This window comes from Erinaceus europaeus, chromosome 7 (genome assembly GCF_950295315.1).
Source record: "Erinaceus europaeus chromosome 7, mEriEur2.1, whole genome shotgun sequence".
In the NCBI taxonomy this organism is placed as follows: Eukaryota; Metazoa; Chordata; class Mammalia; order Eulipotyphla; family Erinaceidae; genus Erinaceus; species Erinaceus europaeus.
In genome coordinates, this window is record NC_080168.1 from 11,776,690 (window position 1) to 11,801,397 (window position 24,708).

The 24,708-nt window shown below is 42.3% G+C and overlaps 1 protein-coding gene across 5 annotated transcripts in view; it reads right to left on the minus strand.

Moving 5' to 3' along the window:
- Positions 1-16,135: 16,135 nt before the first annotated feature.
- LOC103110966 (sp110 nuclear body protein) overlaps positions 16,136-24,708 on the minus strand; it is a 28,727-nt gene continuing 20,154 nt past the window's right edge. For 3 of the 5 annotated variants that reach the window (XM_060193759.1, XM_060193758.1, XM_060193756.1), the window contains 3 exons: positions 21,884-21,934; positions 20,613-20,762; positions 16,136-19,021 (listed from right to left, as the gene is read on the minus strand). In XM_060193759.1, the coding sequence (XP_060049742.1) occupies positions 20,620-20,762; positions 21,884-21,934 (194 nt within the window). In that variant the 3' untranslated portion in view covers positions 16,136-19,021; positions 20,613-20,619. The remainder of the gene's footprint in view (positions 19,022-20,612; positions 20,763-21,883; positions 21,935-24,708) is intronic. The other 2 variants (XM_060193760.1, XM_060193757.1) reach the window with 2 other exon arrangements.

Sequence of the window (24,708 nt, forward strand, 5' to 3'; positions counted from 1 at the left end):
ATCATGAATTTGGGGGAATCAGGGACCTAGGTTTACTCAACTTGTGGTCTCCAGAACCTGGAGGTAAACATGTTGTAGGTTCTTAACATTACTAATAGGAACTGGGTTATATCTAGTAACTGGGTATAGTTTGCCTTGTAAAATAGATGTTCTAAAGAAAGGCGATGTGACATAACATGTCTTGGTAACTTGGCCTCTGGTCACTATTTGTGTTTAACTGAAGTTACTCTAGAAGAGACCAGTGTTGCAAGGGCTTCTAATTTGCCTCTGGTAGAACCTTTCAATACCAATAATGGCTTGATAAACTAATGGAAGTTGCATTATTAATGTATAATCTACCCCTACTCCAGTTTCTAAAACAGATTTTAAGATAAAACAGCCAAAGTTAGCTGGGGCCCTATTTGGGGAGTCCTGAGATTCCCAAACAGACATGATGGGCCTAGACCTCGAATAAATCCCTCTCTCCATTGTTGCTGGTCATTTCTATCAGGAACAATAAAATAGACCCCTTTGTGGGCCCTCCCATAGGACCTTGCCTTCAACAATGATAGAGAATGTTCCACCCTCCAAAGGGAGGATGGACAACATAGCCTATGCTACACCTGAGGAAGATGGGTCGATATTGGGGCAGCTTGGAATGTTCCTACTCATGACTACAGAATGTGAACTCAGATCTACAGGGATGCAGAGGTCACATAGGCGCCTAAGCTGAATAAGGGCCCCAGACCAAATCAAATCGATGGGTTTACAGTCAACAATATTTATATCCCTTTCCCATATTAGGGAGCTACTCTCTTCCCAGCTTTCCAGCCATGATATTATCTCCTCAGACAATAACTTGGATCTACCTGCATATCAGATTTCAGCCTCAGGGAAAAAACAAACAAACAAACAAACAAACAAAAACTAACATAGCCACAGGCCATTTGGAATATAACTAAAATATGCCTACTAGCTATCTACAAAATGGAGGACTCCCCAACACTTCATCTGTACTATTCCAGCTTTTAGGTCCATGATTGTTCAATAATTTGTTTGGCTTTGTAAGTTAACTCTCTTTTCAGCAACCAGGTTCCAGATGCCAACATGATGCCGACCAGACTTCCCTGGACAGACGACCCCACCAATATGTCCTGGAGCTCCACTTCCCCAGAGCCCCATCCTACTAGGGAAAGAGAGAGACAGGCTGGGAGTATGGATCAACCAGTCAACGTCTATGTTCAGTGGGGAAGCAGTTACAGAAGCCAGACCTTCCACCTTCTGCACCCTAGAATGAGCCCTAGGTCCATACTCCCAGAGGGATAAAGAATAGGAAAGCTATCAGGGGAGGGGATGGGATACAGAATTCTGGTGGTGGGAATTGTGTGGAGTTGTACCCCTCTTATCCTATGGTTTTGTTAATGTCTCTTTTTACATAAAAAAAAACAGCCAAAGTTACAGGGTATTTTAACATACAAATGGATCATATTCACTAAAAACATTAGGCATGATAATACTAGAGCTTTAATACTAGAGTTTTGTTCAGTCTATCTCTTAGCCTTGCATAACAAATGCTAGACTGACTGGCTAAAAATGAATTGAAATAAAGTCTGTTGATTGACATTTCTCCTTACTGATGCATAGCATCAAGCAGTCCGTCTGGTGGCAGTCCTCACACCCACCACTGAAACCCTTGTGAGCAGATGTTGCTAACTTAAGAAAAAGACTGTCAAGACATGGCATTAAAACTCATAAAAATGACCTTGTCATTAACAGAGGCATTCTAACTATCTAAGTAAATCTATGAAAAACAGACTCATCTTCAAATTTACAGGTGACTAGATGTTAATTTCCATGTTTCCTTTATACAAAAATATTGAGGTAAAATGAATTATTATTTAAATGCCAACAAGAAAATAGGGTATGAGGAAGCTAGAAAATATAGAACCTTTTTCTCATAACACCAAAAGTATTCACAACAGTCTCTATAACCAAAAATACTAAGAGACCCTTCCTCAGACCTAAGAAATTTGTTGGATGTGGTCTACAACTTGGGTTTCACACTCAAGTAAATATGCTCTGTGTGTTCCCCCAAAAGCCAATATTTATATATCAAGCTCATCCAGTTAAATTTACTTTCTCACATTAAGCTTGCATGATGAATGACTTTATCTTGCCTACAGCCTGTTAAATCATAAATCCCCAGGCAGGAGAAAGAGAAAAAATAATTTCATTGAAAAAAGCCACTGAAGGGAAAAACCATTACTACTTAAGACAGTTATACTGAACCCACAAAGACATTTGTTAAAAAAAAAAGTGTGGGTCAGGCAGTAGCACAGTGGGTTAAGCACACGTGGCCCATGCAAAGCGCAAGGACCAGAGGAAGAATCCCTGTTCAAGCCTCAGCTCCTCACCTGCAGGGGAGTCGCTTCATAGGCGGTGAAGTAGGTCTGCAGGTATCTGTCTTTCTCTCCCCCTTTGTCTTCCCCTTCTCTCTCCATTTCTCTCTGTTCTATCCAACAACGAACAACATCATCAACAACAATAATAATCACAACAAGGCTACAACAACAAGGGCAACAAAAGGGGGAACAAAAAGCCTCCAGGAGCAGTGGATTCATGGTGTAGGCACTGAGTCCCAGCAATAACCCTGGAGGCAAAAACAAAAAAAAAAGAAAAAACGTAAAGTAAGACTAGTCAATCTATGTGAGCCATTCTACTTTATTTTACTTACAAGGATAAAAACAAAACATGCATTGTTAAAAATTTTTGAAGACTAACTTTAAAGAAATTTTATTTCTAACTATGACATATTGGCATACATCAAACCTAATTTATTTTTCTCTACATACATAAAGTTAAAGGACCATTTTTAGATGATTAAATCTGGTCTATTTCTATGAGTTCAAATCAGATTGACCATAGTTGTAATTATTATGACAATCAGTTATGTTGTATTAAATTAAAAAAAAAAATCAGAGATGACTCAGCATGTAAAGCACATGCTTTACTGTGGTGAGGTCATGAGTTCAATGCCAACACCACATGGAAGCACCAAAGGAAGTTTATGAATGGTTTGCATAACCATTATGCTATCTCCCCTGCCCCAGCTTTCAACATTTCTAAAACATGGATGTGCTTTTAAACAATGGAAATCATGGGGATGGAGCTCTTGTGAGTAAAGTGAGGGCCTCAGAGGGGTGGGAGAGCGCCCAGTAGGTACAGGACTTTCCATTCTCTGCACCCAGGGCTTGCATCCCAGTACCACGTGAGAGAACTGCAAAGGCCAAGTGATGTTTTGGAGTCTCTCCCTCTGTCTATTACTCTCTTTTAGGATACACAATTAAAAAAAAAAATGACTGGAGAGGCTGCTCAGCAGTATGGTACACTTCTGGCACTGCATTTAAAAACGGTAACAACAGACAAGCAAATTAAAGAAGCATTTCCCTGGGAAAGCCTTTGCAAGGTGAGTCAGGAGATGAACAGGCTTTCAGACATTAATTTTCAGATGCTGGCAACCTGAGAAGATGGCAGACTCACATCTCCCAAAGACCAGCTTGCTCTCAGGCTGGGGAAGGGAGTTGGGGGAGGAGGCTGGGTCTAGCCACCAGGTCATCTCTCTGGCACCAGTGGTGGTGTGCTCAGTCTAGCTAGCTTATTATTAAAAACAAATTCAAAGCAACATTACTTTGGCAGGCTCGCACCTGAAGGTCTTGATGCAGCATCTGAGACGTTGCCCCCCAAGAACTTGTGTCTGCCATCTGCTTTCTGTCTGCAACTGGCCACTGGCTTCTCAGGCAAACATACAGTTAGTGAAGACATTTCTTTCCTTGTAATTATAGTCGAGCATAAATTACATGGGGAGGCCTGAAGTGACAGTCATGGAGAGGGTTATTAAGGCACAGTAGAGAGGGCTGGAAAGATCATTGCTGGTGAGGGGTGGGGGTGGGGCTAAGGTGAAAGGTGAAGTGGAGTTTCCCCTGTTTGTGAACATGCTGACAGTGAAATGATGTTCTAGACAGAAGGGAGGGAGGGAAGTAAGTAATTCATTCTCAGTCCTTGGCCTGGCTCCATGGGGGAAAGACTGATGGACTAGAGCAAAATTTGACTTATTGAGAAGCTGATGGTTCTAAAAGCAGCAGCCCAGCCTCCTGAGAACTGGGCCTTTAATTGGGCCTCCCAATAGAGGTGTTTACAGAAACCTGAAAGCACAGCTGTTGCCTTGGGACGAGCACCGTGCCAGCCTTATCAATCCAGGGAACCAAGTGGACCAAGTTGGACTAAATATGGGGGTCTGGCTTTGGCTAGAATAGTTGGACTGTTTAGCAATGTTTTTGGAAGTTTTGCTTATTGAGGTATAACTTACATACAATAGAATTCACCTCTTTTATTATTTTATTAATTTATTATTATTTATTATTGGATAGAGACAGAGAGATTGAGAGGGGAAGGGAGAAATAGGGAGAGAAACCAAGAGACACCTGCAGCTCTGCTTAAGCACTTTTGAAGCTTTCCCCCTGCAGGTGGGGGCCAGGGGCTTGAACCTGGGCCCTTGGGCACTGTAATGTGTGTGCTTAATCAGGTGCACCACTGCCTGCCCCTTGTCCCCTCCTGCTTTAATTTTTTTTTAATTATGAAATTCACCCCTTTTAAATGGAAGTCTAATGACTTTTGACAGATGTGTAAGAGGCTCCTGACATCAATACAGTTTAGGTGTAGAGCAGCTCCACCCCGTGGGAAGTTCTCTCTGGCCCTCTGATAGCTGGTCCACTTCCCCTGCTCCAGTTCTTGGCAAAGTGGCCCGTAGTTTGTTCCTGTGCTTTTCCTTTTTTTTTTTGTTGTTCTCTAGACCATCATACACTTGGCATCACATGAGTGAAATCACTACCCACCAGCTGTTATGGACTGAATAACCCCCCCCACACACACACACATCACTTCATATATTGAAGCTCTAACTCTCCCCCTAGTACTTTAGAATGTGACAGTATTTCTCCACATAAGGACTTTAATGAGATAATCAAAGTTAAACAAAATCATGAGAGCGGACCTCTGATCCATTAGTCACAGCTTCTAGAGAGGAGACAGTGGATATTGTTGGTGGGACTTGATGTTCATAGTCCTATGTTTCTTTTAGAAGCTTTATCATTTCAGCTGCTACAATTAGATCTAACATCCATTCAGAGTTAATTTTTGTGTATTGTATAAGATTATGGATGAGGTTCTTTTTCTTCCTTGTCTCTCTGATTGTTTCACATATGGCTATCTAACTGTTCTAGAACCATTTGGGGAACAAGATAGGCTTATAATTTCTATTGTGATGAAATAGTGTGACTTTTATAGCTGCAGAACAAGCTGAGCCGTGACTCATGTTTTGTAATCATCACAGCTGATTTCACGAACAATTCTATCATATTTTGGATAGTTACAAAAATATTTCTCCCTCCCCTGGGAATTTTTGTTTCATGTTTTGATATTTGCTTTATTGAATCATAGAAGTCATTTGTCTCATCAAGTTCTTCTCTTTATATTTATCATATTTTTCCCCACTGGGGATAGGTTTTTTTTTTTCCTTTATTGGGGGATTAATGTTTTACATTTGACAGTGAATACAACAGTTAGTACATGCATAACATTTCTCAGTTTTCCACATAACAATACAACCCCCCACTAGGTCCTCTGTCATCCTTCCCCCCACTGGGAATTTATAAGTATGAGGGCATCTGCAATTTTATCCTCTGCTTCGCTTTCTATACATACAGAAAGTCATGGAATTGAGTAGGTAGACAGCATAATGGTTATGCAAAAAGACTGTCATGTCTCAGGCTCTGAAGTCCCAGGGTCAATACCTCACAATAAGCCAGGGCTGACCAGTGCATAGTGAGCTCAGGAGTCATCTACAACCTGAATTTAGAGGAAGCAGTGCCTCTTTTTTGTTTCTTTGGGGCAGGCTAGGTACCTCCTTGGGTGCAGTAAAGAAGGCAGTTGGAGCCCAGGAGCTGGTCAGAGTGTGTATCTTAGTGTTGCGTGGGGCTCTGGGCCTGAGCCCTGGCTGCCCGTGGGAGTATTATGGCTAGCACCAAGGCAACTTCATGGGTGGTGCTTTGGTGTTTCTCTTCCTCTTCCCCCTCCCTACCTCTAAGAAAATAAAGGATTTAAAGCGAAGGAGAAGTCATGTTGAGGCAGAGCAATTTTCCTTCACCAGACTCAGGAAAGTCTAGAAATAGGAGGCAGGGATGGGATTAGGAGGTTGATTCTGGAGAGGTAGTGGATTTGGGGGCGGGGCACTGAAAGGAATGGGGTCTTGGTAAACAGAGAAGGAATAAGAAAAAAGTGTGGGGCCAGGTGGTGGTGCATGTGGTTAAGTGCACACATTACAGTGCACAAGGACCTGGGTTCAAGCCCTGGCTCCTCACCTGTAGGGAGAAAAAACTTCATGAATGATGAAGCAGGGCTGCTTCACCCTATCTCTGTCACCCTTCCTATCTCAATTTCTCCCCGTCTCTATCCAATGATAAATAGTATTAATAAATAAGAAGTACAACTTCAGATAGATACAATGAATGTCACTTGGAGTTTGTGCTGTTTTCTCAGTTGGTGTTGATATCTGAGAGATCCACTGAGAGTCTGGGACCTAGTGTCAAATATCCAGTTGGAAAAAGTTAGTAGGTGTCTATTTTAGGTATATTCCAAGGGGCCCGTGACTTTACTACTTTTTGCCTGAGCCTGACAGCTAACATGCAGGTGGGCCAAAGGTATTGTCTGGTATGCTAGAACTCCATCTCTTTGGAGCTCTGCCCCACTAGGGAAAGATAGAAACAGGCTGAGAGTATGTCCAGCAGAGAAGCAATTACAGAAGCCAGACCTTCCACCTTCTGCACCCCATAATGATCTTGTGTCCATACTCCCAGAAGGATAAAGAATAGGAAAGCTTCCAGTGGAGGGGATGGGATATGGAACTCTGGTGGTAGGAAATGTGTGGAACTTTGCCCCTCTTATCCTATGGTTTTGTCAATATTTTCTATTTTATAAATAAATAAAGAATTAAAAATTAATTTTTAAATTAAATCAATCAATCAATCATTTTTATTTTTTCATTAACATTTTAATTTTTTAGTTTTAATTTAAATTAAATTTAAAAATATCCAGTTGGACTCAAAGACATGACTCTAGAGGGATGAGATGATAATGAAGGGATAATTAAGATATTAAAACTGAATATTGAGAAGAAGACAAAGGGCAGAAATCCATACCTCAAACCCATCCCTGCTTGCCTAGGTCCTTCAGATCAGTGAGAATGATTCACATCTGTAACTTTGTTTTTAGAAGAAAATGTACGAATCTCTATTGTGATCCAGGTGTCTGATGATCTGATAGTCTGATATCCCCAGCCTATTTGTCCCAGGATCCACCTCCTGGTTTTCCAGTCCTCCTTCTACCTGTGTAAATGAATATTCCCAAAAAGCAAAGGGATGGGGAGCTAGATCAGAGCAGGGCTCCTGCCTCCATTGTGTTTATATAATAGAGAGCCTTCTCCTTCCTGGCGGACAGTATTTGACTTTCTGTGGCAAGGGACAGCAAATCCATACTTTGCTTCAAGGACTCTTTGCTCAGCTATGACTAAGAAAAACACTCCCCCTCCCCTCCTTCATAATAATGATTTCCTGCTTTAATTGTGATGTCATCCATGGGATTGTGATAAATGGCCTTTATTATGCTGAGAGATTTTCTTTCTATTGCCAAATTATTAAGGGACTTCATCATAAATGGGTGCTGGATCTTGTCAAATGATTTTTCAAGTCAGGCGGTAGTGCAATGGATTTTAAGTACAGGTGGCGCAAAGTGCAAGAACCGGCATAAGGATCCTGGTTTGAGCCCCCAGCTCCCCACCTGCAGGGGAGTCGCTTCATAGGCTGTGAAGCAGGTCTGCAGGTGTCTGTCTTTCTCTCCCCCTCTCTGTCTTCACCTCCTCTCTCCATTTCTCTCTGTCCTATCCAACAACGACGACATTAATAAAACAACGACAACAAAAGGGAATAAATAAAGAGATTTAAAAGAAGAGATTTTTCAGCAGCAATTTATACGAGCATGTGTTTTTTTGTCTATCTTTTCATTGGTGTGCCCGGTCCTGGAGAGCTAGCTGTGGCCGTATAACCTAGATCTGCCCAAGGGACTTCAGAGCCTGGAGAACCTTCCAGGCTGAAAAGTAGGAAGCTCAGCCTCTTGAGCAAACACTGTAGAATAAGAGCCAAGGCCACTTCTGTGCATTTCCTGTTTAGTTGTCTGTGACACCAGGCCCTCAATGGCACACACTCTTCTCCCAGTTCTTCACGGGATGTGGGGCAAGTCTTGCTGGGCAGAGTTCTGCCTTGCTCTGAAGGAGGGGGCCCAGGCCCTGATGGTTACTTCCTCCTTGTATCAGTCTCCTCAGGCTGCATAACAAAGCCCCACAGACTGGAACAATAGCCCTGCACTCCTACATCTGGAGTCTGGGAAACCAAGGTCAAAGGTCAAAATCAGGTCAATGCTTGATGGGGGAGCTTCACCTCAGAGCTGCACCTTCAAGGGTTTTTTTTTTTTTTTTTTTAAATCTCTGCAAGTGTTGGAGAGAGAAATCTGGGGTCTTTTCTGTTTTTTACCAGGAAACAGACCCTGGCTGATTAAGATCTAGCTTTGTGATCTCATTAAAATTTATTACTATTATTATTATTATTAATCAGCTCTGGCTTATGGTAGTGTGTGTGGGGGGGGGCAGAGCCTCAGACATGAATCTCTTTGCATAAAAATTATTCTATCCAACCCACAACGACCCTGGATCCATACTCCCAGAGAGATAGAGAATGGGAAGGCTATCAGGGGAGGGGATGGGATATGGAGATTGGGTTATGGAAATTGTGCGGAACTGTACCCCTCTTATTCTATGGTTCTGTAAATGTCTCCTTTCTTAAATAAAAAAAATTAAAAAATTATTCTATCTACCCTGCCCTACTATTATTTACTGGATAAAGACAGAGAGAAACCACAAGGGAAGAGAGATAAAGGAGAGAGAAGGAGAGATGCCTGCAGCTCTGCTTCATCACTTGTGACACTTCCCCCTGCAGGTGTGGACGGGGGTTGCACATTGTAACATGTGCGCTCAGCCAGGTTCCACCGCCCAGACCCTGTGACCACTTTTTACCTTTCTCACCTCCTTCTAGGCCCTGTTATCCAAACATAGTCACCTTGGGGGCTAGCACTTTAGCATAGGGGCTGTGTGTGGGGGGAGGTGGGTGGGGGCACAATCCTGTCCCTAGCACTCCCCCATTGCCACCAAATGAATGACGCCGTTCAGGGCAGCTTAGGACATGACAGTGACTTTCTATTTTTGTCTTGAGAACATGCAAGTGCTTTTAGTTAGCTAGACTTGTATCCTTTAGGAGTGGTTCATAGATGGCAATTAACACCATCAAAATGCTAAAACAGTCACTCGGTTTATATTACTGACCACAGAGTTGTTACCAGCTGGTAGGTCATACTACTGACCTAAGAGAAGGAGTAGCTTCTGGAATTGCTTGTTTGCTTTAACATGATAACCAGGGAGGATAGAGGACAGAGAGGCAGCATAACAGTTCTTGAAGGTGTGCCAGGAAAAAAAAACAACAACCAAAAAACCAAACAAACCAAATCATGCCAGCACTGAACCTCAATGATAACCCTGGGGCAGTAAAAAGTAAATAAATAGAAATCACATATGATACAGCACTACCACCTCCCCAAAGAACTCTAGGCTGTATACTTTTACAAACTGGGCTGTTAGACACGCCATAATTTATTCCAGAATATATGGAAAGATAGAGGTTTTCATGAGTCAGAAGTTGTATGAAAATTTATCAGATTGGGAGAAGCTAATTCTGACTATAGCTACATATATGGTGAAACAACACATTATCCAAGTGAACTAATTCACTAGCCCAGGACTTCGCATTTGTAATTATAAATGGGATTGGTCTGAAGCTTCTGTACACATCTCTAGGCAGAGTGTGTGGTTAGAACCCAGCCCCACCGATACTGAAGGAAGCTTTGATGCTGTGGCTTCTTTCACTCTTTGCCAATATCAAAAATAAAGAATGTAAGAAAGAAATAAAAGGTAAGAAAGTATTCTCAGCAATAGCATATCGAATATATAGCAAAAAAAAAAAGAACACAAACACATAATTCAACTTGGTTTGCTTTTCACTGTGGCACTGAAACAGAATAGCAGTAGGGTAGTGCAGCGGGTTAAGGGCACGTGGCACAAAGCAGTAAGGACTGGCTTAAGGATCCCGGTTCAAGCCCCCGGCTCCCCACCTGTAGGGGAGTCGCTTCACAGGCGGTGAAGCAGGTCTGCAGGTGTCTATCTTTCTCTCTTCCTCTCTGTCTTCCCATCCTCTCTCCATTCCTCTCTGTCCTATCCAACAATGATGACATCAGTAACAACAACAATAATAACTACAACAATACTACAATAAGGGCAACAAAAGGGAATAAATAAATAAATATATATTTTTTAAAAGAATAGCAGTAGGGTTCAACTGCCTCCTTGTAACTGCTAACACCTGTGGGTCAAGATAAAGCATCATTAACTACACAAGGTTCACCTGGGACTTTCCCACTAGCTGCAAGAGCGCACACATGGCTAAGCTGACCACTAACATCACTGGTGGCACTTGTGAGCAACTGCCTTTTCCTGAGCCTGCCCAGTGATGATCTGCACAGGTCAGTGTGGAAAAATTGAGATGTGTGCAGCTGCTGGCTCCTGACTGAACCCCGAGGACTTGTCTGCACCTATCTGTCACTGCCCCCTTAACTCCAAAGGTCTGACTCATCTTGGCGCTCGTGTGCAAGGAGGAGAATTTATAGATTCCAAGAGACAAGAGATGTCTGAGCCAAAGGCAGTGTGTGAACTTGTTTGGACACTGACTGAAGAAATAAGTTATAAAAAGAAAAAAAAATTTTTGTGAGACAATGGGGTATGTGTTCAAACTATGATGAGGCATTTAAAGCGCAAGGACAAGGATCCCGGTTCAAGCCCCCGGCTCCCCGCCTGCAGGTAGGTCGCCTCACAAGTGGTGAAGCAGGTCTGCAGGTGTCTATCTTTCTCTCCCCCTCTGTCTCCCCTCCTCTCTCCATTTCTCTGTCCTATCTAACAACATCAATGGCAACAATAACGACAACAACAAGGGTAATAAAATGGGAAAAAATGGCCTCTAGGAGCTGTGGATTCCTGGTGCAGGCACCCAGCAATAACCCTGGAGGCAAAAAAAAAAAAAAAAAAGACTGCAAGCTTGTGTCCATTGGGGAATTCAAAAGTGAAGAAATACCCAAGCACAAATATCCTAGAAGTCCATTTTTGTTTTATTTTGTTGAAGCCAATCATTTATTTCTGTGTTTCTGATGCATAAGGAACAATGGAGGCATTTACTGCCTTTCCTCGCCTTTAGAACAAGGAAGCAAGATGGAACTGGCGAGCACAGTGGGCAAGGCTGCCCATCTGAGAAAGGAGGGAGGACCTTCCTTGTTCTGTCTGCTGTTGTTTTGACACTGCCCTCCCCAACCCGGGAATCTGGAGGCCTTTCCTTTGTGTTGTGTGAACTCTTTGCAGGAAGCCACTGAATACAGTCCTTGCCAAGTTCTGTACTCCCGGAAATCCAGGGAAAGTGGACCGGAAGTGTAAAGGAAACAGGATATGGGCTGATCTCACTCATAAATAAAAGTTGAAAAATACTACCATGATGTCAACCTGACTTCCCTGGGCAAACAGTCTCACCGATGTGTCCTGGAACCCCACCTCCCCAGAGTCCCACCCCACTAGGGAAAGATAGAGACAGGTGGGGCATATGGATCCACCTGCCAGCACCCATGCTCAGCAGCGAAACAATTACAGAAGCCAAACCTCCCATCTTCTACACCCCATAGAGACCTTTGGTCCATACTCCCAGAGGGATAAAGAATAGGGAACCTTCTTCCAGTGGAGGGGATGGGATACAGAATTCAGGTGGTGGGAATTGTATGGAATTGTACCCCTCTTATCCCACAATCCTGTCCATTATTATTAAATCACTAATAATAATAAAATGGGGTTTACTAATAATAAAAATTAAGTTGAAAAATAAGTAAACATAAAGCAGAACTTAGACTAAGTTTGGTGTATTGCACCAAAGTAAAAGACAGTGTAGGGTAGGGGGGAGGGTTCAGGACTTGGAAAAATGGCAGAGGATGACCTAGAGGGGATTGAATTATGTAGAAAATTGAGAAATGTTACACATATCCAAACTACTGTATTTTACTGTTGACTGTAAACCACTAATCCCCAATTATAAAAAAAAAAAAAAAAGGAAACAGGAAATGCTCTTTCCCTTGTCAAGGTGCTTTAGAACTGTGACAGATCAGACACGCATCCTGCACAAACCAAGCCGCCATCTATGTCACGTCAGCCAGCCTTTCCTCCACTGAGGCAAACCACGTGGCTTCCTGAAAGGACTCGCTGTAATCTTAAATCTAGGGACAAAGCCACCAAGGGTGGATGCCAGCACAAACTTCTCTATGGGAACAAACCCAACTGCAATGCAGTGTAAGCTTCAATTCTTGGCTAGCAGTGGCGATGACAACCAGCCTCTTTATGCCAGGCATTGTTCTAAGCACAGGTTCCATATTAATGTGTATTAACTGGTGATTCTAGGGGCTGGAAGACAAGTCACCTAGTAGGGTATGTGCCTTGCTATGTGCATAGGCAAGGCCATAGATGCAGGTGCCACATGAAATGCCACAACAATAAAAGAGGTTCTTCTCTCTCCCCCACACATGTCTATGTGGGGGACACACAGAGAGATGGCCTCAAGCAGTGGAATCAGAAGCACATAAGGTCTTGCTCTCCCCCTGGCCCAACACACAGAATCCTGACTCCTACTTTCTACATTGAACTGGGTCCTGGGAGGTTTGTAAGTTGGTGAAATTATAAGGGGAAAAGAAGCCCTTTTTACTTTTAAATTAAAATTTTTTTTTTGTATTGCAAGAGATCTAATATCTGAGGCAGACTGACACCCCTGCCAGCTGTGCTGCTGCAGACAGGCATGTGGGCAGACCTGGGCAACCGTCCGTGATGTGACAGGCCACAGACAGAAAGACAGGCACGAGGCCCGGTGGTGGCACACCTAGTTAAGTGCATGTTACAGTACGGTGTGCAAGGACCCAGGTCCATGGGACATTCTAAACAGGAAGGAACTACTGGGGTCATTAACTCATGATCTGGAGTTAACACGTCTTTCTTTTTTCTGATCCCAAAAGTAATACATTTTCATTCTAAAACTATCTAACTGTACATAAAAACATAAAATGAAAAGCAAATAATGCTATCTTCAAACGTACCCTCAAACTAAGCTTCTTAATGTCTCCTGACAGCAAGGCCCTTTGCATATATAGAAAGTTCTCCACTAGCTTGAAGGTATCATGTTAAGTGAGATCAGCAAGAAAGAGAAGGATGAATATGGGATGATCTCACTCAGACAGAAGTTGAAAAACAAGATCAGAAGGGAAAATACTTAGACTGGAGTTGGTGTACTGCACCAAAGTAAAAGACTCTGGGGTTTGTCACGGGGGGAGGGTTTAGGTCCTGGAACATGATGGCAGAGGAGAACCTAGTGGGTGTTGTATTGTTATGTGGAAAACTGGGAAATGTTATACATATACAAAGTATTATACTTTACTGTCGACTATAAACCATTAATCCCCCAATAAAGAAATTTTTTTTTAAACAAGGAAGTTCTTCACCACCAGCACTAGAATCTGTCTTCCCAACTTCACCACAGACAAGCTCCTTATAGAAACAATGAGCTCTCCATCATGCTACAACATCCTAAGAGAAACTGCTTTACACCTCTGTTACTATATTCCACTTGTCTTTTGAGGATTTGAGAGGTCTCAAGTCCTTAGAATACCTTCAGCAGGTGCTCTGGGGTCCTGCCTCTGATTGAAGTTTCTTCCACTCTTACAAGACCTTCAAAAAATTGCATTTGAAGTGTGCATGGAGCTTGGTTCACACCACACAAAACTGAATTTGAAGGAAACTGTATATCGTGTTCTCTGCTAAGAAACACTCCACTAATAATGTTTCAGCAAAGAAGCATATGGGGGTCTCAGTTTGCTCAAGGGAAACCACTTATATGGGTCCTACAGTCCTCTCCCAGCAGAGGGCAGCAAAAGTCCAGGATTCAAGATTCCATACACAGTTTTAAGGAAAGTGTCTGGAAGAAGGGGCATCTTTATCTTGCTCACACAGTGCATCCTGTGGACCAATGGAGGCCCAGCAGGTGTGTTATATTTGAGGAGGTAACCAGATATTGGTTGGACAAATAGTTAAACTCCAGCTGTGGGAGCCAGGCACCAGAGGCAGAGTCAGGAGTCAGCTCCACCCCCTTACCGACCTCCTTTGGCACAGGGAGCAGGGTGTGTGTGCACAGATAATCTCCCTAGATTATCTGTGCACAGATTCTCTCTCCCAAGAAGACAGACAGGACTCCACGAAGGCGACGGACCTTCGCCAGCAGAACAAGGACCACCTGATTCAAGGCAAAGCAAAGATGCAGCTTTGGGAAGGGGGTTGGGGGCGGGGGGTGGCACATGTGAGGAGGCCCAGAGCTGGCAGGAGAGCAAAGCGTTCATGTCTGAGTGGCCTGTGCTTTGAGTACCTTGGCTGGGGCTGACCGTCAGGGTTCCGAGTAGGAAGCTGACTTTGGATGTGATTTGGGTTCTTTTATTTCTCACCATCGTGCCCCTGTGGGCTTTGCCTTAGCCTACATTCCTCTAGCTGCACCCTCGGGCTCATACTCCTGTTCTGCCTACAGGTGGAGCTTTGGAGCAGGTGGGAGTCTGAGCACAAAGAGACCAGCATGAGCCGGCTCCTCTGAGTCTGCTAGGACAGTGTGCTGGGGCCCAGCGATGTGTGAACTCCTTAATCTGCACACCTGCCCTGACTGGGTTGTGATGCACCCAGTCGGCAGACTCCACCTTGAGAAAGAGCTGTTCTGCTTCAATAAGAAGTTAAGAGGGGGGCTAGGTGGTGGCACACTTGGTTAAGTGAACAGGTTACCACAAGCAAGGACCGAGATTTAAGCTTCTGCTCCCCAAGTGCAGGGAGGAAGCTTCCTGAGCAGTGAAGCAGGCCTGCAGGTGTCTCTTGTCACTCTTCCTCTCTATCTCTCAATTTTTCCCTATGATACCAAATAAAAAAAAAAGAGGTGGGTCATTGGGAGCAGTGGATTTATAGTGCAGACACCAAGCTCCAACAATAATCCCAGAGGTAAAAAAAAAAAAAAAAAAAAAGAAAGAAAGAAAGAAAGAAAAGAAACAAACAAAAGGAGGATGTGGGGCAGGATTGGGGCAGGGGAGGAAGAGGAGAAAGAAGGAGGAGGAGGCGGAGAAGGAGATGGGGCCAGGTGGTGGTACCTGGTTGAGCACACATGTTACAATGCACAAGGACCTGGGTTTGAACCCCTGGTCCCCACCTGCAGGGGGAAAGCTTTGCAAGTGGTGAAGGAGTGCTGCAGGTGTCTCTCTGTCTCCTGCTCCCCTCTCACTTTCTAACTGTCTCTAGACTACAAATAAAGATAATTTTTAAAAATTAAAAAGATGATGATAAGAGAGAGAGTGGAGATGCATTACTCAGCTGAGCCGTCTCAAGTTCTGGGTTTGAGCCTTGGCAACCACATAGGAGCACCATAGATGGCTCTGGGGAAGCTCCATGAACGGAGTGGTGCTGTGATGTCTTCTTTTTCGGCTCTTCACCGTTTTCCATTTCTATAAAAATATTAGTTGGGGAAAGAGACACTGCAAAATTAAATCAGGTGATTAGAAAACAAGTGAATGCAGAAGCATGGGAGTAGGGGAGGAGCAGGAAGACAGTGACTGTAGGAAGTCCCAGAGTGCAGACAGGAGGAGGTGGCATTCCCACCAGGAAGCATTTGGACTTTGCCAGGAGAAGGGTTTTGAGCAAGATTCTGAGAATGAAGGAGGTAGACGCTTACAAAAAGTATGTACCACGTTTTAAAGCAATGCTACTATATGTGTCAGGTGCACTGCATTCTAGCTGAACATCTGTGTATGTTTCGGTATGGTCAACGCTCAAGGGTTAGTTTCCATCCATCATTATGTCCTGGATCCCTGGGTTGTAAACCTTTGTTAGATCCTGACTTAGGGATTTGGTCCTTCTCTCATGGTTATGCTTGGGTCTTTATGAAATTCTGTGCTGAAGAATCTTTCCCAGTTCAAGAGGAGGTAACGGTGTAGGGATCCACCCTGTCGTGTGTCCTGTGTGGTATACCCTGTTGGGGTGGGGGTGCGTGGTGGGGTAGAAAAGAAGACAGGTGGAAGATACCCCAGGCTCAGAGGACAGTGGGAAGGGGGGGATGGAGCAGTCTCTTAGCAGGCAAGGGATTAGGGGCATTTCTCACTTACTTCCCCTAGGAAAACATTTTCCCAACAACTTTCTTTTGAACTTAAACAGACACCTTTTTTTTTTTTTTGAAACAAACAAAAAATCAATAGCTCCTTATAGCTGGAGACATGGATCTGTATGTTTCTTTTAATTTAATTTAATTTAATTTAATTGATAGGACAAAGAGAAACTGAGAGGGGGAGGGAGAGAAAGGGAGAGAGAGAAAAAGAGACATCTACATCAATATTTCACAAATCATGAAGCTTCCCCCTTTCAGGTGAGGACTGGGGACAGAACCCAGGTCCTTGCTCATCATAACATGTGCTCAACCAGGTGGGCTACCACCCATCCCCAGATCTGTATGCTTTATATGTGAGCTCCTTTGGTTATTATTACTATTCTACCTGTTTGGAGACATATAGTCTGCGTTCTTATGGGAAGAACATTACTGATCGAGAAAACTGGCAACCTCATGTTATTAGATAAGTAGACAAAATATTACAGAAGTGAGCTGCTTAAAATCGTTTATTTTGAGAATTGATATATAAAGAAATTAGTTAATATGTAATTAATATATAAATTAATATATAGAAAGGCCCTAAGATGCCATAAAAACTGTTAAAATAGTAAATTAAATCTGAAAAATTGCAGGTTATAAAGCTAATTATACAAAAATCTATGGCGTTTTTATTCACAAATAAGAAATTACCTTAAGCAGAAATTAAGAAATAATCTCATACAGGTCCAAAAAGGATGACAGAAGACCTAGTGGGGGTTGTATTGTTATATGGAAAACTGGGAAATGTTATACATGTACAAACTATTGTATTTACTGTTGAATGTAAAACATTAATTCCCCAATAAAGAAATTAAAAAAAATAATCTCACTTATAGTTGCATAAAATCAACATAGTTGGAATAAATTTAAGCAAAGGAGTGACAGACTTGTACATGAAAAATATAAAGTAATGGTGAAATTAATTTCAGAAAACATGAAATAAATGAAAAGGTGTTTTAGGTTCATGGACTGGAAAAATTAATATTGTCCAAATGTCTGTGCTCCACAAAAACAATATACACATATAATCTGTAGCATATGGTACTGTGTATATTTAATACAAGGCCTAGCAGTAACTAAAGGATGCAGGCTTGTAAGTTTTACATATAAAGGGCTTCAGAGGAAGGAGTTGCAGGGCACAGAGCAGTAATTCTCAATGCTGGGGGAGCTTTGCTGTTCCCCAGCAGTAGTTACAATTCTGGGGATGCTGTGTGTGTGTGTGTGTGTGTGTGTGTGTGTGTGTGTGTGAAACTGAAGTGGGAGGGCATAGGTGCTACTGGCATTTACTGGCAGAGGCCAGAGATGTTGCTAATTACTCTAGGATGCACAGGTTAACCAGTTCCTCTGGAAAATTACCCAGCCCCAAATGTCAATTGTCTCAAGGCTGAGAAACTCTGGCATAAACCACAGTGGTGGAAGATGGAACTGATTTATCTATCTAAAAAACAAAACAAAAAAAGGGAATAGTTCAGTGGTAGAGCAGGCAAACCACAACAACAAACAACAAACTCCACTGCCCAAAGTCTTTTAAACTAAGTTAAAAGAAACATGAACAAAAAAATACAATCAAACGAGGCCAGGCTACTTAGTCTAATTGATTTAACAAAAAAATTAATCACCCTCTGTCTAAGTGTGTGAAATGAGCAGGTCAGTCTCAAAAGAAAACACATGAATGAAAAATATACTGACCAATAGGCAGTTTAGTAAAGACACTGAACAGTGCTGTGTCAGACTGGGGAGCTTCAGCATGGGGCTTGATGTGAGAAGCCCCAGTTCAATCCCCAGCATCACCAATAATCAGAGCTGAGCTTTGCTCTGACTGACAAAACCAAAAATAAAATAAACTAAGCAAAAGTAAAACAGATTAGATGCTACTAAATTTATATTTCATTCAAATCTTGTGGGTTTACTGTACGTATTAGCTAAGAGTGGTCAAATCAGCCCAATGCATACTTCTATAAATAAAGTTTTGTTGAAGCATTTATTTAAAGAAATACCAGTCCATTTGTTGATATATTTGACTGTTTTCCTTTGATAATGGCAACCTGTGTACTTGCAATAGATACCATGTTTCTGGCAGGGCAGGGGAGATAGCATAATGGTTATGAAAAAGAATTCCATGCCTGAGGTCTAAAGTCCCAGATTCAGTCCCCAGCATCACCATAAGCTGGAGCTGCACAGTACTCTGGCAAAGAAAAAAAAAAAAAAGGTGGGGTGGGGGGGAGTTATATGTGGCTGTGGAGATAACATAGTGATGGTTATGCAAAACAGCTTTGATGCCTGTGGCTCCAGGGGAGTCAGGCCTGATTCAATCTCCAGCACCACTATAAACCAGAGTTGAGCAGTGCCCTGGTCAAACTGTGTTGACAGCGAGGTCTAAATGACTTAATATTTGGGTCATTCTTAATATTTTTTAGAAAAAAGCACGCCAAGTACATCTGGCTTTGAACGAAGAAAGATGGTGGCCAGGGATGTGGCTCAGTGGTGGAGCACATGTCTTGCTTGTGTGAGGGCCTGGGTTCCATTCCTGGTGTTGCCTACAAGAACAGAAATACACAAAGACCAGTATGGATTTACTTCTCTCTAGAGTTTCCAAGCCAGCCACCCTTAGGGATCTGAGGATCAGAGTACTTTGAGAAAATCACTGCGTTTGAGATAGAAAGAAGACATAAGCTCTTACACATTTCATAGGCCACATCATAGTCATTCCTGAGCCCACAGGTCCACAGGGTTACAACCTTTCACAACTGTCTAACTGAATTTATAGAGTATGAACATTTTAAGGGAATGTAGGTGGAATGCTAGCCTTGGTCTTATTATTTGGCAAATAGAAAGTTCCTGTTATTTCTAGTCTTGGAGAAAGCATAAGGGAAGGGGTTGGGTGGCAGCCATAGGAGGCTAAGCACACATGGTGCAAAACTCAGGGACCAGCATAAGAATCCCGGTTTGAGACCCTGGCTCCTCACCTGCAGGAGGGCCGCCTCATGGCCAGTGAAGCAGGCCTGCAGGTGTCCATCCTTCTCTCCCCTCTCTGTCTTCCCCTCCTCTCCTGATTTCTGTCTTCCCCTCCTCTCTTGATTTCTCTCTGTCCTATCCAACAACAGCGGCAATGGCAACAATAACAACAACATGGGCAACAAAATGGGGAAAGTGGTCTCCAGGAGCAGGCACTGAGCCCCAGCGGCAACTCTGGAGGCAAACAAACAAACAAACAAAAAGAAAGAAAAAGAAAAGATAAAGTGGAGATAGTGTAAGGGAAAGGACAACCCTCTGCTATTAAGAAGTGTGAAGTGAAACCCCTGGAACATCAGGGGTGCTCATGTTAAGTAGGAAAACTCATTGACAAAGTCACTTTGTTTCTAGAAATGCTCTGTCAAAATAATCCTGGGCAGGGCGACCCAGTAGAGTACACACTGATGTGTGTGAGGACCTTGCTTCAAGGCCCTGGCCACCACATAGCAGGACAATGCATGGTAGGTTCTGTGGTGTCATTCCTCTCTATTCTTTTTTTTTTAATAAAAAAATTATCTTTATTTATTGGATGAAGATAGCCAGGAATTAAGAGGGGAGGGGAGATAGAAAGGAAGAGAGACAGAGAGACACCTGCAGCATCGCTTCAACACTTGCAAAGCTTTCCTCCTGCAGGTAGGGACCAGGGGCTTGAACCTGGGTCCTTGCACGTTGTAACATGTGCGCTCAAGAGCCCTTCTCACTTCTTCTCTGCCTTTCTCTTCTTCTTTGTCTTTCTTTATCTTAAATTTAAAAAGGAACAGGAGTCCATGGGAGTGCTAAGATCCTGGCATCTTCACCCCAAAATGAAGGACTGAGTCTATGTCCTTGCCATTACATGGTCAGTCTGGACCAGAGAGGAGTCCCCAGAATTAGTGGAGATGGACTGACTCTCCTAATAACATTAACAGTAGACACTGGGAATTGGATAATTCCCAGGATATGGCTGAGTCCCAGAACTTTCTTCTATGGACACTCTTCCACCAATAGATCTTACCCTCTCTTCATGCCCGTTGTCTTTTTCCTTCTAGATCAAATTTGCCCAGCAACATTGCCTGGGAGTGCTGCAAGACACCCTCCCACTGAGAACCCAACCGACACACTCCACCTTGACCCTACCTTTTGCTCAAGGCCTTTGGGTGCATTCGCTCCTGGCCTTCTGGGCCCTTGTCATGACTTTTGATTCCCCATTGGAATCAGTCTTCCTTTGTGTTGTCTGATTCACCATTCGTTTTTTTTCTTGGATTCTGTGGTCAGAAGAAGCTGCCCCTGGGTCAGAGATGGAATTGTGATGTCCTTTACTTGGGAGTCCCAGTGAGTCCCCTCTTTGCCTATTTATTTATTTATTTATTTATTTATTTCTTCTCCGATCTCCAGGACCAATCTTTCTGGCTATCTCTGTACCTGAACCTCACCTGTATCTTGCAGTCACTTGACAATGTCTCCTCTCCTTCCTTCCGTCTCTTCAGTGTACTACCTTAGACTTACAATACTTCCTCCTGCCCCCATCTCCTATTAATTCCTCTTTCTGTCTGTTGATTTCATGTGAGACTGTGAGCTCCCAAGGGTAGGGATTTCTGTTTTTCTTTTTTCCCTGCCAAGTCCCAGAGACATAACAAGTGTCTGGCACATACCTCACACTCATCTTACTAAATGATTAATGGAAAACCATGCATTTATGAAAATATTAGATTATCATTTACATATATATATATATATATATATATATATATATATATATATATATATATATATATATATCAAGGGCACTGCTCAGCTCTGGTTTATAGTGGTACTGGGGATTGAACCTGGGGCCTTGGAGCCTCAGGCACAAGAGTACGTTTGCATAATAATTATGCTATCTCCACCACCCTGAACATATTAGATTAATCTTCATGCCAGTGGTATGTCCTATTATAAAATCAAGCAGGAGGAAGTTGGATGCTGGCTTGAGCCAAGAAATCACAGGTTGGCTGAAACCATTTAGGAATGGCTTGGAAAACTCAGTGATTGAAAATTAAATTTTAGATTGGGGTTAGGAGTCTGAATCCTGCCTGTCCACTCAGGTGACCTCTGTTATTCTTTCTGCTTCTGGCCCTCAACTGGTCATTGTCTTCATCTGAAATCTTTCTAATGCCTCCTGTTCCCCTGCTTCCCCATTCCTTTCCAAGGACAAGAAGAAAGATGGATATTTGAACCACCATGGCAGTTGGGTCCCCTCTCTTTGTTGAGGGGACAACATCTCTGGATGGGGTGGCCTGGGGGGGGTCTGGGGGTGGTCCTGCTCCAGTGGTAGCTGGGAGTTGGTGAGGCTGGGCAGGATGCCATACTGGCAAGCTGAGTGCAGGCCTTGATGAAAATCAAAGGAGTGAGGACTTCGCTCTTCTCACCTTTAGATTTCCTTTTGGGATTTGAGCAGTCATAGCTCTCTCTTCTTTCATCTAAAACAAACAAACAAACAAAATTCTCATAGTATAACAATGGAGCTACAAGTCAGTTCAAAGTAAATTCTTTTTCATCTTTCCAAGATTGTGACAACCATAAAAGCTGTGGTGATACAGTTATTTTTTAATTCTTATTTATTTATTTTATTATTGGATAGAAAAATAAAAATTGTGAGGAGTGGGGGAGACATAAAGGGAGAGAAACAGAGAGACATCTGCAGCCCTGCTTCACCACTCATGAAGCTTTCCCCCTGTAGGTGGGACCAGAGGTTTGAACCTAGGTCCTTGCACACTATAATGTGAGTGCTTAACCAAAGGCACCACTATCTGGCCCCTAGTTCTCCATTTCGCTTGGGAATGGGTGAGGATTAAATAAAGAACAAACAGAAATATACAGATACTGTTAACATTTAAAATATTTCACTTCTATTCAAATGAGTAACCAAATTTTTTTAGAATAATGGTATAGGGGAGAGGTTCTTAATGAAAACTATTGTGGCTATTGGTAAGAGGGTGGGGCACAGAACTGTGGCAGTGGGTTTGATGTGGGACTATACCTTGTAATTTTAAAATCTTATAAACCACTACTAGTCACAAATTTAAAAAATCTTATGATCTGAAAATAGAGATGGTTTTATTTGTTACATCCAATATGGATGCATAATTTTTATTTCTTTATTGGAGGATTAATGTTTTACAGTCAACAGAAAATACAACAGTTTGTATATGTGTAATATTTCTCAGTTTTCCACATAATAAAACAACCCCCACTAGGTCCTCTGCCATAATGTTCCAGGATCTGAACTCTCTCCTCCACTCACCCCAGAGTCTTTCACTTTGCTGAAATACACCAGATTTTTAGAATTTTTCTTCTTGCCTCATTTCTCTAGTTAGAACTTCTTTTTCCCCCCCTTTTGTTGCCCTTATTGTTGTAGTTATTATTGTTGTTATTGATGTCATCATTGTTGAATAGGACAGAGAGAAATCAGGAGAGGAGGGGAAAACAGAGGGGGGAGAGAAAGACAGACACCTGCAGACCTGTTTCATCACCTGTGAAACCTGCAGGTGGGGATCCGGGGGCTCAAACCGGGATCTTTACTCCGGTCCTTGTGCTTTGCGCCACCTGAGCTTAACCCGCTGTGCTCCTGCCCGACTCCCTAGTTAGAACTTCTAATGCTATGGTGAATAAAACAAGCAAGAGAAAAGGTATTCATTTTGTCACCTCTGAATATGCCACTAGTTGTAAACTGATCATATAAGTCTGCTGTTATATTGAAATATTCTCTCTCTCTCTGTACCCACTTTGTTGAGTTTTTGTCATAAATGAATATTAATTTGTTCACAGATAAAAATGTCCATACTATTTAGAAGCAGTATATAGACACAATACAATCCCTAAAAAAAAAATTCCAAAATCATTTTTTCACAAAAACAAAAATCCCAATATTTGTATGGAACCCTAAATAGCTGAAGCATCATCTTCAGAATTATACTGAAGCATTTCTTCAGAAATGACCATACTACCTCAAACTACACGACAGTGCTATTGTAATCCTAACAGCCTAGCACAAGCAGAAAAACAGACTTATCTGTCAGTGAGGTAGAATGGAGAGCCAAGAAAGAAAGGTAACTAAATTAGGACAAAAGAGCAAGTAAAGTTCCACTTGAAGATGTAGAGAACACATTGGTGGTTGCCAGAGACACAAGGTTGCAGTGAGAAGACAAGATGACTATGAAAAGATCTAGATTTCCAGTTACAAGATAAATAAGTTCCTGGAAAGTAAGGCACAGCATATTGCAACTAATTATACTGTATACTTGCTAACAGAGGAGACATTGAAAAAATATTTTAGTGAGAAAGATATAGAGAGAAATAACAAAGCACTGCTCTGATCTGGCTTATGGTGTTGCTGGGACTGAACTTGGGGCCTCAAAACCTCAGACATGAAAAATATTTTTTTAATATTTATTTATTTCCTTTTGTTGTCCTTGTTGTTTTATTGTTGTAGTTATTACTGATGTCATTGTTGTTGGATAGGACAGAAAGAAATGGAGAGAGGAGGGGAAGACAGAGAGGGGGAGAGAAAGACAGACACAGACCTGCTTCCCCACCTGCAGGTGGGGAGCCATGGGCTCGAACCAGGATCCTTAAGCTGGGCCTTGCACTTTGTTCCACCTGCACGTAACCCGCTGCATTACCACCCGACTCCCGAAAAATCTTTTGCATAGCCATTATGCTGGCTCTCAAACTCAAGAAAACAGATTTTAAAAGTTCTCTTCACTAGAAAAAATTTGTAACTATGTGTGGTGATGGAGGTAAACAATCTATTATGGTGATCATTTTTCCGTGTATACAAATATCAAATTGTTATGTTTTTCTAGCTGAAGCTATCAACAATATGATGTTAGATGTCATTACACCTGAAGAAATTCAACTGTCTTTGATTAAAATAGACATGGACGAGACCTGCAAGGATGAAATGATGCCACTTTTACAGGTTTTTAAAAAGTATAAAATACATTTATTTAAAGTATTATTATTTGTCACTAGGTAATTGTTACTATTATTATTACTATTTTTTGGTACTAAGATATTGTACCTATGTGATTCCATTGCTTCCAGTTAGTACTTTTTTCTTTTAATTTCAGATTGAGACAGAAATTTCAAATTTTAATTTCAGAGAGAAAGAGAGGGCGGGGGGAGAAAGGTCACAGCACCATATCACCAGTCATGAAGCTTCCTTCTCTGTGATGCTGAGGACTTAAAATTG